Here is a 15,862-nt window from a genome sequence, read left to right on the forward strand (position 1 = left end):
GGGGGGCATGTACGTGTTTCAACTCTTTGACTACTATGCAGCCAGTGGAGTCTGCCTGCTTTGGGTCGCATTCTTTGAATGTATTGCTGTAGCCTGGGTTTATGGTACGTAACCTAAATCAGTGCTGCAAACCGTGTACGACAAGTCAACAATGTTACTGACGTGATGCAAATGTGTGGGGGGGGGTTACCGAGTACTGGAGATGGACCAATTTGGATCGTCCGGTTCCTTTTTGTCCGCAGATTTCCGCGGATCAATCTCAAAAAGGGCGATTCCCATTTTGCGGATTTCTAAAAATGATTATTATGACCAATACACTCGGCGGATCCCTTGTCTGTTCTATGTGTAGAATCCATGGATTCCGCAAATCCATCCACGGGTCGTATCCAATGGCGGTTGTTGATGAATCCGCTTGGATTAAAACCGTCCAAATCCGCAAAACAGATTTTTTTTGGGGGGGGGGGGGGGGGGGGGAGGGGGGGGGGGAATGCGAGAAAATCCGGGACATGGAATTGGGCGATTCCGCCCACCTATACTGGGCGCCCTTAATTTATTTTTAACAAACCTACTTACAAAATTAGGCTCTCCCAGGGCCGGTCACATATTAATGTCCCGGAAAAGGGACATTTAATTGCACGGGAGGGATTTTCAGTTTTATAACGCAGTGTATAATTATTCTCTTTATATACTTGGGTTTTTTTTTAAATGCAGAATACACACTCACTCCCTAATTATTATAATCAGACAACAATTCAAGAAGCTTTTTTCGGACTGAAACGTCACTGCCGTTAGTGTATGGGACACTGCCCTTTGTTTAACCCTTGCAGTGCACGACCTGGCGGTTATCTGCGTATCCATGGCCTCTTTTCCAAGGGGTGTATGTTTTAAGGAGCATCAGTTCCCTCCCCGTTCTTGCAGCAGTTGGAATGCGATTCCCGCCCTCCCTGCGATCCTGTGAACACAAAGCAGTCTGTGTATTAATCGTTTTCTTTTCTAAACCTTTGTGTTCATTCGGGTCCCCCGCTTGCTTTTCTTTTTTGTATCTGGCTAGACCACCGACGCTGGTAGGTTGCTCCCTGCAACAGTCGTCCTTCTATTGAGTTTACACACTAGGCGCCATCGCTGCTTTGCTCACTTTTTTAATATATAGGAGAATTCTGCATAATTATAAGAAAAAGAAAAAAAAATGTGTCTTTATACTAACTTCCATACCAACTTTCATACAGACAATAGACAATATCAGGCACCTAAGATGGATGCTGACTTAAAATGGCGGCTTAGATCCCAGTGCTGTTTATGTCAGACTCCCCCCCCCTCCTTGCATCATATTCTCACTTTGTCAAAGCTCATTTCAGTTTGCCCAACATTTATGTATAAAATGTTTTACCAGGAAGTAATACATTGAGAGTTAGCTCTCGTTTTCAAGTAGAAATGCCCCAGAGAGCTGCGCCTTACCCCTTACCCTTTGCTTTGTCACCAGGCGCTGATAGGTTTTATGACGACATCGAGGATATGATTGGGTACAAACCGGGTCCGTGGATGAAGTGGAGCTGGTGTGTGATCACGCCGGTGCTGTGCGTGGTGAGCGTCTAACCCAGCAGTGCGCAAAGTGGGGACGCGAGAATTTCTAGGGGAGGGGGGGGCTACAATGTCAGGGAAGGTGTCAGGCCTCTGTAACTCCCTCACCTGCTCTCTGCCAGGTCTTCGGAGACGCGTCACCATGGCAACATGCGTTATATGCCGTGGCGGAATGATGTCACATGACCCGCAACGTCATTTAATGCCGAGCCTTAGGAGAGGGAAGGCGCAAACGCTGCAGGCTCCCGGGCAAGGGGGCGCAGCTCGAAGTTTGCGCACCCCTAGTCTAACCTGTTGACATGAGGCAGCCCCAAAGGAGTTTAAAGTACCCACAAGTGGGATCTGTGGAGTCTGTTTTTATTGGGGGCAAATTCCTTCTTTTTTATTTATTTATTTTTTTTAGAAGGGGAAGATCTGAATTCTTAGAAATGCAAAGTCCGCAAAGGCGCTTTAAACACAGGAGGGGGGAGTCATACTCAATACCGCTCTGCAGTGCCGCAGGTTCATACTGGTGGTTACTGCAGCTGCAGAATAAGTAACACTGTAACAAATAATGATACTGTCTCCCCAGTACTGTTGCTAAAATGATAGTGTTAGTGATAACAGAATCCCCTGTATGAAGCCCTGTTCTTGGTCCTATATACGGATGTAGTCAGTCACTTTGCTTTTTGGTGAGATATGTTGGGCTATACGTATATCGGGAGCAAGCGTCACCTAAAACCAAACACGCATTAAATGTCAAGGTACCAGGCCACCTGGCTCTTTATATACTGAAATTTTCTGCCAGTTTTACAAATCTTCATTAAAAGAGCGAAACTCTGGTGAAAATGGCAAAATTGGTGACATTTTGCTTACTTTCTAGCAATGTTTACACTTACATAAAATGTGCAAACGCTGCGGCACATCTCCTCCATACGCCGCGGCACATCTCCTCCGTACGCCGCGGCACATCTCCTCCGTACGCCGCGGCACATCTCCTCCGTACGCCGCGGCACATCTCCTCCGTACGCCGCGGCACATCTCCTCCGTACGCCGCGGCACATCTCCTCCGTACGCCGCGGCAAATCTCCTCCATACGCCGCGGCACATCTCCTCCGTACGCCGCGGCACATCTCCTCCGTACGCCGCGGCACATCTCCTCCGTACGCCGCGGCACATCTCCTCCGTACGCCGCGGCACATCTCCTCCGTACGCCGCGGCACATCTCCTCCGTACGCCGCGGCACATCTCCTCCGTACGCCGCGGCACATCTCCTCCGTACGCCGCGGCACATCTCCTCCGTACGCCGCGGCACATCTCCTCCGTACGCCGCGGCACATCTCCTCCGTACGCCGCGGCACATCTCCTCCGTACGCCGCGGCACATCTCCTCCGTACGCCGCGGCACATCTCCTCCGTACGCCGCGGCACATCTCCTCCGTACGCCGCGGCACATCTCCTCCGTACGCCGCGGCACATCTCCTCCGTACGCCGCGGCACATCTCCTCCGTACGCCGCGGCACATCTCCTCCGTACGCCGCGGCACATCTCCTCCGTACGCCGCGGCACATCTCCTCCGTACGCCGCGGCACATCTCCTCCATACGCCGCGGCACATCTCCTCCATACGCCGCGGCACATCTCCTCCATACGCCGCGGCACATCTCCATACGCCGCGGCACATCTCCTCCATACGCCGCGGCACATCTCCTCCATATGCCGCGGCACATCTCCTCCATACGCCGCGGCACATCTCCTCCATACGCTGCGGCACATCTCCTCCTTACGCCGCGGCACATCTTCATACGCCGCGGCACATCTCCTCCATATGCCGCGGCACATCTCCTCCATACGCTGCGGCACATCTCCATACGCCGCGGCACATCTCCTCCATACGCCGCGGCACATCTCCTCCATACGCCGCGGCACATCTCCTCCATACGCCGCGGCACATCTCCTCCATACGCCGCGGCACATCTCCTCCATACGCCGCGGCACATCTCCTCCATACGCCGCGGCACATCTCCTCCATACGCCGCGGCACATCTCCTCCATACGCCGCGGCACATCTCCTCCATACGCCGCGGCACATCTCCTCCATACGCCGCGGCACATCTCCTCCATACGCCGCGGCACATCTCCTCCATACGCCGCGGCACATCTCCTCCATACGCCGCGGCACATCTCCTCCATACGCCGCGGCACATCTCCTCCATACGCCGCGGCACATCTCCTCCATACGCTCCGGCACATCTCCTCCATACGCCGCGGCACATCTCCTCCATACGCCGCGGCACATCTCCATACGCCGCGGCACATCTCCTCCATACGCCGCGGCACATCTCCATACGCCGCGGCACATCTCCTCCATACGCCGCGGCACATCTCCTCCATACGCCGCGGCACATCTCCTCCATACGCCGCGGCACATCTCCTCCATACGCCGCGGCACATCTCCTCCATACGCCGCGGCACATCTCCTCCATACGCCGTGGCACATCTCCTCCATACACTGCGGCACATCTCCTCCATACGCTGCGGCACATCTCCATACGCTGCGGCACATCTCCTCCATACGCCGCGGCACATCTCCTCCATACGCTGCGGCACATCTCCTCCATACGCCGCCACGGCGCTGCCACGGCGCTGCCAGTGTGTCCCATGAAGTTATAGCACTCATTAGGATCTAGAGCAGGGGTGGCCAACTCTAGCCCTCAAGTGCCACAAACAGGTCAGGTTTTCAGGATATCCCTGCTTTAGCACAGGTGGCTCAATCAGTGGCTCAGTCAAAGACTGAGCCACTGATTGAGCCACCTGTGCTGAAGCAGGGACTGATTGAGCCACCTGTGCTGAAGCAGGGACTGATTGAACCACCTGTGCTGAAGCAGGGACTGATTGAGCCACCTGTGCTGAAGCAGGGATATCCTGAAAACCTGACCTGTCGTGGCCCATGAGGACTGGCATTAGCCACCCCTGATCTATGGCACCAGCTTCATCTGTAGCGCTGTCCAGTCTGGTGCCGGGCCTCACTAACCCAACACCTTCTCTCCTCTTTAGGGCTGCTTCGTCTTCTCTTTGGCCAAATACACCCCCCTCACCTACAACAAGTATTACACATACCCGGACTGGGCCATCGGGCTGGGCTGGGCCCTGGCTCTGTCCTCCATGGTCTGCATCCCACTGGTCATGGTGATTCACATCGTGCGCGCCGACGGCTCTCTGATGGAGGTAAGTCACCGCGTGCACACGGTGACCCCATGTTATATATATCCCAACGGCCCGGGGAGGGGGGCGCGGCGCAACGCCAGTCCTCATGGGCCACCAGCAGGTCGGGTTTTAAGGATATCCCCGCTTCAGCACATGTATCTCAGACATAACCGACCCACTGATTGAGATACTTGTGCTGAAGCAGGGGTATCCTTAAACCCTGACCTGTTGGTGGCCCTTGAGGAGTGGAGTTGGCCGCCCCTGCACTGGAGTAACTAATGATTTCAGTGCTTCAGTCGAGGCTCCTCCTGACCTTGTTTTTTGATCTTCTTTCTCCCTCAACGTTTTCACAGAGGATCAAATCTGTCACAGCGCCACGAGAAACGAATCGCTGGGCCAAGGAGACAGAAGGGTCCGCGCCGTTCTGCTCCAACGGGGGTCTCCTGAAGCCCACCCATGTGATAGTGGAGACCATGATGTGACCCGGCCCCTCTGTCCGAGCGGGTGCAGACAGACCCCCTGCGGGTTGCTAACCCGCTCCTTAGATCCAGGTTTATGCAGATCTTTATTTGCACTAGATCGTGATTCTCCGGCTCTTGTAGAGAACGTTGTATAATAAGTGTGAGTGTGTGTGAGTGTGTGTGAGTGTGTGTGAGTGTGTGTGTGTGTGTGTGTGTGTGTGTGTGTGTGTGTGTGTGTGGGTGTATTTTGTAACATTTTATATCGAGGTCCTTATCTCTCTGTGCAGAGATGGAATCTTATATCACTAAAGATTTGCTTTATTATATGTATCAATTTATATTGGAGTACACTGTACCTCTTGTGTCCACCCACTGCCAGGACCCAGCTTTTAAATGACTGCTCAGTTGAGTGCAGAAATGCCACTCACCCGTTAACCAATAGCAACTACGTCGGTGCTGGAGGGTAACTTTATGTTGGAAAAGAGCTTTGTAGCATCTGCCTCTGCCTCTGCATCTCTCTCTCTCTGCATCTCTCTCTGCATCTCTCTGCATCTCCCTCTCTCTCTCTCTCTCTCTCTCTCTCTGCATCTCTCTCTCTCTCTGCATCTCTCTCTCTGCATCTCTCTCTCTCTGCATCTCTCTCTCTCTCTCTCTCTCTCTCTCTCTCTGCAGCTCTCTCTCTGCATCTCTCTCTGCATCTCTCTCTATATCTCTGCATCTCTCTCTCTCTCTCTCTCTCTCTCTCTCTCTCTGCATCTCTCTCTCTGCATCTCTCTCTCTCTGCATCTCTCTCTCTCTCTCTCTCTCTCTCTCTCTCTCTGCAGCTCTCTCTCTGCATCTCTCTCTGCATCTCTCTCTATATCTCTGCATCTCTCTCTCTCTCTCTCTCTCTCTCTCTCTCTCTCTCTCTCTCTCTCTCTCTCTCTCTCTCTCTCTCTCTCTCTCTCTCTCTCTCTCCCTCTCCATCTCTCTCTCTGCATCTCTCTCTGCATCTCTCTCTCTCTCTCTCTCTCTCTCTCTCTGCATCTCTCTCTCTCTCTGCATCTCTCTCTCTCTCTCTGCATCTCTTTCTCTCTCCCACCATCTCCCTCTCTCCCACCATCTCTCTCTCTCCCACCATCTCTCTCTCTCTCCCCATCTCTCTCTCTCCCCATCTCTCCCTCTCCCCATCTCTCTCTCCTCTCACCATCTCTCTCTCCTCTCCCCATCTCTCTCTCCTCTCCCCATCTCTCTCTCCTCTCCCCATCTCTCTCTCCTCTCCCCATCTCTCTCTCCTCTCCCCATCTCTCTCTCCTCTCCCCATCTCTCTCTCCTCTCCCCATCTCTCTCTCATGACCGCCAGTATTAAACCTCAGACAGAGGGGAGGGGGTGGTGGACGCACATCTGAGACATATGGAGCAATTCCAGAATCTTATTGCTGCAAACGTAACTGCCAGCGGGGGATTTCAGATCAGCCAAGAGTTGGGATTAGAAATGTCAGGTGACTGATCCGTCATTTAATGTTTTTTTTTTACTGTAATTTCTCCTCCAACCCTTTCCCCGCATCACCCTGCAGGAGCACAGCGGGGACAGGAGCTTTCCACGGAGCTCACAGCACTTCAGGCAGGGGCAAATATATGAACACTTCTGCGGGCTGATGCAAACATGCTGAAGGCCCCTCTGGCAGAGGAAGGGTTAAACCTGTTTGCCTCAGAGCACTACGCATTATGAGCTAATGTATTGCTGGTCTCTAGCAGTGAAGGGCTAAAATAAGCCTAAATTTGAAATGGGCTACACAACTGCCCCTTAACCCGGTGGGTGAACCTTGAGGCTGCGCTTATAGTGACGGTGACAGCGACGTCGCGTCAAAACAAATGCATTGATGCGCTTACTATAACCGCACGCGACGGAGCGACGGTTTGATCGCGATCGCGGGAAGTCATCTCAATTTGATTTTTCCAGCGACCGGAGCCTGACGTCGCCGGCACTATAAGCGCAGCCTTAGCCGCAGCTACCACGTCATGAGGGGCGGCACTCCAGAGGTTACAGCATCATGTGCCTGATGGTTTTTTGTAGTGGCGATCCTGTGAGGCGCAGAACGCAACCTCACAGAAAGACGAGGATCAGGATCGCGAGTGTCTGGCCAGGCTTTGCATCAGGCCACTGGTGCCACCTTGTGGTTACACGGTAGACTGCATATTTTGGTGCCATTTTTAAACCCATCCTCCTCCCTGGTGAATTTTCGGGGTGAATTTGGATCCGCAGCAGATCGTCCAGATCCGGATTTCCGTGGATCAATCTCAAAAAGGGTCGATTCTCGTTTTGCAGATTTTTAAAATTTTTTTTATTATTATTACTAATACATTCTGTGGATTCCGCCATCCGTGGACGGATTCGGAGAATCCAATCTTCGGCTTCAGCAATCCGTTGACGGATCCCAACAGATCGCTGAATCCGCGGATTGGATTCTTCAGATCCATTCACGGGGTTGTATCCAATGGCGGATTAAAACCGACCAAGTCTGTTTGGGATTTTCCACCTGGCAAACGTATTGTGGGCGGGGGAAATGCGCGGAAATCCAGGAAGCGGATTCACCCATCGCTATTCCTCACTTACGCCGCGCCAAAGTCAACATTTTTTACATGTTGTGCAGATATTTTTTTTTAAGTTTTGCAAAATGTGACATATCTGCAAATTTTAATTATTTTGTAAAATTTACAAAAACAGTGACAATTGTGAGTAAAAAAAATTACTTTTTTCCCTATTGGGTCTGGAATCCCTTAATTCTCCCATTAATTGTCAGATTGACCTTTAATGCTTTACAGAACATTCTGGGGTTAAAATAGATGATACCCCCCCAGTGCTGAACTACAATACTGTATATTCAGCTTTGGGGGCTGCAGGTTCCTGAGGAAATTACCGGGAGGCGGTAGTGCGTCCTTGTATTTAATTCTCCCCGCAAGCCACGGGCCAGTGGAAGCCACAATGTGAACGGGGAGATTTAACTCCATTTTGTTTCCCCTGGAGGAGATGCCAGCACTACCTTCAGCTGGTTCAACTCAGGGGACCGCCTGCTTCCTATCTTTATACACATGAACATAGAGTAAAGGGATCTACTCCTTGAAAAGGGGCCTTCCAGCTGGGGACAAAGGGGAACCCAGAGCAGTAACCAAGATTAATTTAAATTGAGCGAATGTCCACTTTAAAAAAGTCAAAGTATTTTAAAGTAATCTTTTATACGTTTAACAATTTCTCAGTAAGCAAATGCTTTGGGGGGTTGACACCATTTTTGGTAGCGATCTTATCACTGAAAGCCATTATTTACTCAAACTCGCTAGCTTAGCCGTGCTCATTTATTCACTATGTAATTAAGGAGCCATTAGTCAGACAAACCTCTCGCCAATTTGCCTGAATCGCGTGTTTCCAAAAGATTCACATCCATTTTCCCCACGAGATAAAGTAACCGGCTTCCTTATTCCTAAAAGGGGATTGAATATGTGTAAGGGAGCCAATTACAGAGTTATTAAAAATATGACCAAAGTTAAACTGCCCATGTAACTTTGGGCTTTTAGGGCCGTTGGACATTATCTCGGCTCTGATTTGAGGGGGGGGGGGGGGGGGTTCTGGGGCATTTCATCCTTTGTATGATTAGCAGCACAGCCGCCATGTGACCAATGCGCAGAGGAACACCAGATTCTGCGCAGGTGGCAGAACATTTTATTGTGGCTCTGAGGTTTCTGCCCGTCCCAATCTCTGCGGGGAGGGATTCCCACATTCTTCTTAAACATCACAACTCACAAAACAAATGCCTTGGCCTTGGCAGGACGTTACCTGCTCCCCACGGGTTAATAAAAGCAGAAGTTAAGAGGTCATGGTATTGGGCACCATTGCTTTTGTATTTACAAATCTCAACGTCTACATGTTTCAAAGAGAAGATGATGCTGCAGAGCCTCCTCGTGGTCCTTAATTTAGAATGCCTCTGGGTTATACGGACCATGCACTACATCCGGCAGTATGAACACGACTTATATAGAGTGTTGTCAGAGTCCTAACACAACCTGACACTCCCTCCACCGAAGCTACTGCCAGGCTCACATGGATTGCAGGAGATGGCACAAGGCAGCCTCACTTTCAAACAATGCTCTTCCTTACATAAGGAGAGACTGTAAGAAGCCCACTGTGTAACCAGCTTTCTGGACCGTACATATCAGTTCAGTGTCCGTATGAACCCCCTGCACTGATGGCAAAGCCACTAATGTATTGCTACACACGTAGCAGATTCCTTTGCCAGGAAAGGCGTTCAGATCTTTGCTAGACGAGACATCAGGTTTTAAACATCACTCTGCTGTTACTTTGTAATTTTAGAAGCTTTTGTAATCAACATCGATATTAAACATCATTCCGAAAGAAAGTGTGACCGACGCTTCTTGTACGTGTAACTCGTTCAGGGGCCTGCACACACCTGGCAGCAATCACTCATCTTCTGAGTCTCACTAATTTTTTAGCATCAATGTCTCAGACTTCAATCGAGCCTTACTCTTCAAAACAAGCCTGTGTTTTGCCCAGAATCCCCCATCTCTGCGCACCGCACACTAGTATACGTCACTTTCAAGGGGCTATAACAACACTGCAATTTAAAATGAGTCTACACGTCATAGGCAGCAGTGCAGCTCTGTGCTTGAAACGTCGGCGATGAAACAGCAGCAGAGACCAGTAGTGGTCAGAGAATAAAACTCGGGCGTGGGAGAATAATCAGCCCTGTCTCTTCTTGCCATAAGTTAAAGCAGCAAATCGTGACAAAGGTTATTTTCCACCAAAATCAGTTCTGTGGTATTGGATAATACGGTCTGCATTTATCTTATTTTTTTTCAACTCATGCCATTTTTAATGTACTGATCATCCTACTGATCAACGCAGCACAGCATTGGAAGGCAGCCATTTTGTAAGGCCCACAATCAGGATTATTACAGATTTATAACAGGAGTACCAAACGATTGCCAGGTTAGGTAAGATTGTAGAATTATACGTGGTCACATGCACAAGAGAAGGAAGAAAAGAAAAAAAAAAAAGAGATAGAGAAATGCAGTTTTGCTTTACAGGATCATGGAAGTTCTAACCTGCGCTACAGCAAAACATTGGAATCTGTGCAGATTTCAACTGAACAAACGTCAAAATGCGCATGTGGGGTCAGCCGCTTTAAATGTTTCAATGAGACAATTCTGCATTCCAATGTAAATATGTAAATAGCTCTAACTCATTATATACATATTCCAGCTGAAGGCAACGTAATGCATTCTGGGTATTACCAATACAATTTTATTTATCTAGAGCAGGGGCAATTGAGCCACCTGTGCTGAAGCAGGGCTATCCATAAAAGCTGGCCTGTTGGTGGCCCTGGAGGACGGCGTTTGAGACCCCTGATCTAGAGCAGTGGTTCCCGAATCCAGTCCATCAAGGACCACTAACAGCCCAGGTTTTACATATACCCCTGCTTGAGAACAAAACAAAAACAAAAATCGGTTCGTTCTCCCGTGATCGATCAGAAACGATCCTGCTTCCCAGGGTTCACTAAATGGCCGCCTTTCAGTTTCAAATCAGCCCTTCAGCCAGTGTAACTCAGCAGCTACAATGTATTCTTCTATTACTAAGGTAACATTATCTATTGTTACAGTTCGCAGCTCAAACTGCTGGGAATATTGGCAACAAATTATCACAAAAAGGAAAGTGTTACAAAGATCTTGCCCTGCTGGGGAGGTGGGATAAAGCACGCTATAGAAAAATGGATGCTCAGTATATGAAAAACTCATTAAAAATGGCATTATAGAGTTGAAAAAAAAAATGATGTAGTAAGTATTATCTAATACTACAGAATGGATTTATTTAAAAAAAAAAACATGTTTTGTACTACCCCTTTAAAAGAGCATTTGCAGACAGTATTAGGACCAGTAAAAAGGTTATACCGTGGTGTGGTTAGACCAGGGGAGCGCAAAGTTTTTTCCCTGCGCCCCCCTGCCGGCTGTCCCCTCACTCCCGCGCCCCCCTCCCAACCCCAACTTACCCGCGCTCCGGCGTAATGACGTCACGTTGCCATAGCAACGTGACGTCACATGACCTCGCAGCGTCATTTTGATGTCGCGTTGCCATGGCGACACAGGGAGGAAGCAGCCGGAGCCACGGTAAGTTAGGTTTACAGAGGCCCTGCAGCTCCCCCGGCACTTAATTTAAGTGCCTTCGGGAAGCGCGCGGGGCCTCTGTAAACCCCGCGCCCCCCGTCGGCAGTGTCGCGCCCCCCCTGGGGGTCGCGCCCCACAGTTTGCGCACCGCTGGGTTAGACACTTAAAAATACTCCGGCCAAAGAATTTGGCCACATTACCCTAACTTTGAGAGCCGAATATTTAACGCTATAATTTCTCATCCTGGATGCAGAGTTGGGGCTTTTTGTCTTGTATACATGAGGTCACAATTCCAGTAGCGGCCCTTTTGAAATATATAGATATAGTGTGGTGGGTTTGGGTTCTGAGCTGGCAGGGGTTGTGCGTGTTAATTAAATCTAGAGTATTTTTCGGAGAAACTCACGGGAGAGGTCAGCGACTTATTAAAAAACAAATAACCCAAACACGAGTGAAATTCAATGTTTTATTAATAAAAATCCAGCTCGTCTTAACACCCTCATTTTAAATACAGAAAAATATTTACAAACGTGTCCAAAACAGGACTAAAATAAAGTTCTCGAGATCCTGTACCTTTAAATATTGTGCTTTCCTGGATACATAAGAAAAGGAGATCTGTATAAAAATACTATACAAGTTAACCGGCTGTAATATCATAGGATAAAAATACACATTTAATAACGAGGGTAACAAGAATATCATTGAAAATGCATAGGAAGGGATACAAGGAGTGGTTATTAAAGCCTTCAGTTAAAATTCATCATTAGAAACCCAAACGGAGGAGATTGTTCCCACAAAATATTGCATATAAAAATATCCCTTAGGTACTTTTTAGCCCAGGGGTTCTCAACTCCAGTCCTCAAGCACCCCAAAACAGGTCAGATTTTACAGATATCCCTGCTTCAGCACAGGTGGCTCAATCAGTGGCTTAGTCTTCAACTGCACCACCTGTGCTGAAGCAGGGATATCCTTATAAACAGACTTGTTGGGAGGGATTGGGGGGGGGGGGATGGGGGGCCTTGGGGACTGGATTTGAACACCCCAGTTTTAGCCAATGCAGTTATGGCACAAGAAACTGCACACGGAGACAGTGTAAGAATGCACCTTGTATACAGGCGGCACAATACTAGGAGTGGGTTGTATCGCTGCCGCAGCGAGTTTGTTGTACACAGCAGCGTTTCTGCCACAACAGTTTGATCCGTATAGCTGCCTACAACGCAATGCACTGGCCCGAAAGACTGATACAGTAAGAACAGCAACACTGCGGTTAAAAATAAATAAATAAAATGGGACGGGGCGACCCCATCAATTAAATAAAAAACACACAGGGGAAGGCGGAGACAGCCACACGGGCGGCACATGAATGGAATGGCAGGATTCTTCCACCCTGATGGGCACTGGCCGTGCGGCGAGACCCCTGGTCACGAGAAGCCAGGGCATGAGGATCCCACCATGGTGAGAGAGCGCTACTAAAGCAGGGCTAGTAAAACCTGTCCTGGTGATAAGCAGCGCAGAGAGAAGGGATCACAGGTAGGTTTGTTTTTTTTTTGCTTTGTGGTTGTGTGCGATCCGGCACAGAATGTTCCGGATTATCCATCACAGTTTCAGATGGCCTCTCTGTCCCTTAACTCAGGGGTGTGCGGTGCTTATAGAGGCCCTTCTCCCCTCCCCCCCCCCCAAATTTAAATTAAATGCCGGGGGAGTGCGCAAGGCTCTGTAACTCCCTTTTACTTAGTCTCCGGGGCCTTCTGGCGACATGACAACGTGGTGTCAAATGACACCAGAGAAAAGGTAAGGGGGGCACAAGCAGGGGGGAGGGCAGGGGCGGCACAGACAAGAAAAAAAAAAAGTTTGCCCACCCCTGCCATAACTGCAGGACCTGGGACAGGACAAGGAGCCAGGGCACAGATTGTAAGGAAGTACAGTTACCCTAAAATCAGCAGGCACTCTTTGGGGACAAACAAGATTTTGCCGTAGGAAATTCTGAATACATCCAGCTAAAGGGGGAAGAAGAAAACCACCACATGGGAAATAAACTCGTGTAAATGTTACAGATGGAAGCATTAGATCTAAATCCATCAGATAATAGTGATTGATGTGCAGTAATAACTGGTGTCATCCTCAGGCTGGGATTGGTGCATCTAGTGAACGTGATACAATGTAAGGGGGAGGGAGGTGGGTACCACTCAAGGCATTAAGGATTTATCCTGGTGTCGGAGGGATAGGATCATTGTGCGTATTTCTTTTGAAAAAAGTGTTTTTGTGACTTGTGACCGTGAACAAGTGATTAACATGAAGTATCAGGAATAGAATCTGTGTCCTATCAAGTGCCATGGAGTCAGGATTCAGCTGTGATGCTGGAGAGGTGAAATCTGTGTATAGTAAGTGCGCAGAGAGAGCGCCAACAAAGAGAAGCTGAATACAAGACGTGAGCTAGTGATAAAGTGCATCAGTGTTGAGACGATACAATAGGGCGAAGAAGTGTAGTGAAAAGGATTGAAAACTTCTGTGTGACATAACTAATCATTGGCGGTGTCACAGAAACCATAGGACTGTGAAATGGTTGCATCGGTGGAGTTCTCTCTTGGTAAAAGTGAAGGTGAGGGGTTACGTTTATGGGGGTGAAGGGGATAACATCTACAAATACTAATAAAAAAAGGAATAGCACCATGAATGAGTAGGGGGACGAGCATCCATCAAACCATTTACACGTTGTGGGTTGGTTAACTCCTTCAGTGCTGGAAGAAGCAATGCACGGTCTTGAAAGAGGGTCGATTCCAGTAGCTGAAGAGGGGAGGGGTAAAGAGGTGGTGGGATTTAAGTGCTTAAAATACATTAAAAATATAAAAATGAAAGTTAAAAAAAAAAATTAATTAGCTTAACTGGTGCAACACTGGAAAGGCCAAGCCATAGGTTACAGGGCCCTCCAGCACTGAAGGGGTTACACATCCAGATCCCAGGGTATTTAGGAGGGATATTGTTAGGATTCATCATAAGGTCTTTGTGCTCATCATCTTGGGATCAGTGCCCACAGGGCATTTGAACGGCTCCTCCGCGCTCAGCGTCAGCGGGCTGCGACTGATGAGCAGGTCCAGCCTGTCCCCAGCGTCCGAGAGAAGCGGCACGGCCAAGCAGCAGTCAAAGTCCCTGGTGCGCACATGGTTCACCTGCCGGAAAGAAGAGAAGAGGTTTTAGGTCTTGTTTTGTTTTCTTGCAATCAAACAGTTTCACGCTTATTCCCGATCTCGCCCTGTGGCTGCTCCCTCCAACAGTCATGCAAACTTGTGCCCTAAAATACAAAAAGTGCACACAATTGTAGTGACCACAGCTGTGTTACACAATGCTTCTCAAAAATTACACCCACACTTGGATTGTAAGCTTTTGGGGACAGAGAACCTTCTTTCTCTATGCTCACTTATATTAATGCACCTATCTCCATTTTTTTTTAACTTTAAATCTCCGTAGAAAACAGAACACGGTGGGTGCTATATAGGCAGAAATATATATAGAAATACACATCAGGGAGTCCATTTTTAAGTCTCCCAGCTGCAAAACAAACTGCAGCAGATATTTTAAAAAAAAACTCGTAATCCAACAGAACAGGTGGGTGAGCGGGACGTGAGCGGGAAAGGACAGGCAGCGCGTCGCATCCTTACCTGCAGGATCCGGTCGTACGACTGGAGTCCGCCTCTGTCGGCCGGCCCGCCGGGTCGGATCATGTTCACGAAAACCCCTTTCTCCAGGAGCCCGTCCGAGACGCTGAACCCAAAGTCATCGCTTCCAAAGTCCTTCATTACCGTTATCTACGGGGCACAACGTTAGAGACCGTTACAGTCGTACGTGACGGATCTGGGGGTCGTGTGTGTGTGGGGGGGGGGGGGTGTGAAGTAATTTACATTGCACAGTGTGTTCATACAGCTTTAAATAAATCAAAAGGGTGGTATAAAAATCAAAGAGCCGCCTGATATTATTCCAGCCCTATTCCCAATAACTTCAGAATTCATGCAAGGAGTTTGTAGTTGATCCTTAAAGAAGCAAACCAAGCCAGACCCCCACCGCCCTGCTTCCGGACATACTTAACACTCCGTATGGGGCGCTGGCAGCCACGCGACTAGCAGGGATTACGTAATGGCGGTGTTTCAAAGCTCCGCGCCCAGCGGGCCAATAGGATGTCATCCAGTGTGGCTTCCTATTGACCCACGTGACCTGTAATCTGTGCCACAATACAGGCACCCCCTACGGAGGCGCCAGTATAACGAGAAGCAGGGGATGCCTGGAGCCAAAATGTATGGGTCTCAGCTCCAGAGACCCCCTGCTTCAATCCTATGTTAATAGTAATAAGAATAAAAATATTTAAAAAAACTTCAGGCCAATGGACTTCCGCCACACAAGTAGCCATTTAAATATATATTACACACAGATTTGTTCGGAAATTAAAAACTGTATAATTTCTCCCTTGAGAACATAATCCAAGCGGGGTTCTGCCCCT

At 49.0% G+C, this 15,862-nt stretch overlaps 2 protein-coding genes across 10 annotated transcripts in view; one reads left to right on the top strand and one right to left on the bottom strand.

Moving 5' to 3' along the window:
• SLC6A6 (solute carrier family 6 member 6) overlaps nucleotides 1–7,541 on the top strand; it is a 49,648-nt gene extending 42,107 nt beyond the window's left edge. For all 3 annotated transcript variants that reach the window (XM_075574622.1, XM_075574620.1, XM_075574621.1), the window contains 4 exons: nucleotides 2–104; nucleotides 1,481–1,581; nucleotides 4,613–4,783; nucleotides 5,116–7,541. In XM_075574622.1, the coding sequence (XP_075430737.1) occupies nucleotides 2–104; nucleotides 1,481–1,581; nucleotides 4,613–4,783; nucleotides 5,116–5,244 (504 nt within the window). In that variant the 3' untranslated portion in view covers nucleotides 5,245–7,541. The remainder of the gene's footprint in view (nucleotide 1; nucleotides 105–1,480; nucleotides 1,582–4,612; nucleotides 4,784–5,115) is intronic.
• Nucleotides 7,542–11,825: 4,284 nt separating this feature from the next.
• The window catches only part of GRIP2 (glutamate receptor interacting protein 2), a 175,567-nt gene continuing 171,530 nt past the window's right edge, over nucleotides 11,826–15,862 (bottom strand). For all 7 annotated transcript variants that reach the window (XM_075574626.1, XM_075574627.1, XM_075574628.1 and 4 more), the window contains 2 exons: nucleotides 15,030–15,176; nucleotides 11,826–14,540 (listed from right to left, as the gene is read on the bottom strand). In XM_075574626.1, the coding sequence (XP_075430741.1) occupies nucleotides 14,364–14,540; nucleotides 15,030–15,176 (324 nt within the window). In that variant the 3' untranslated portion in view covers nucleotides 11,826–14,363. The remainder of the gene's footprint in view (nucleotides 14,541–15,029; nucleotides 15,177–15,862) is intronic.

The sequence above is a fragment of the Ascaphus truei genome, chromosome 17, assembly GCF_040206685.1.
Source record: "Ascaphus truei isolate aAscTru1 chromosome 17, aAscTru1.hap1, whole genome shotgun sequence".
NCBI classification, from domain to species: Eukaryota; Metazoa; Chordata; class Amphibia; order Anura; family Ascaphidae; genus Ascaphus; species Ascaphus truei.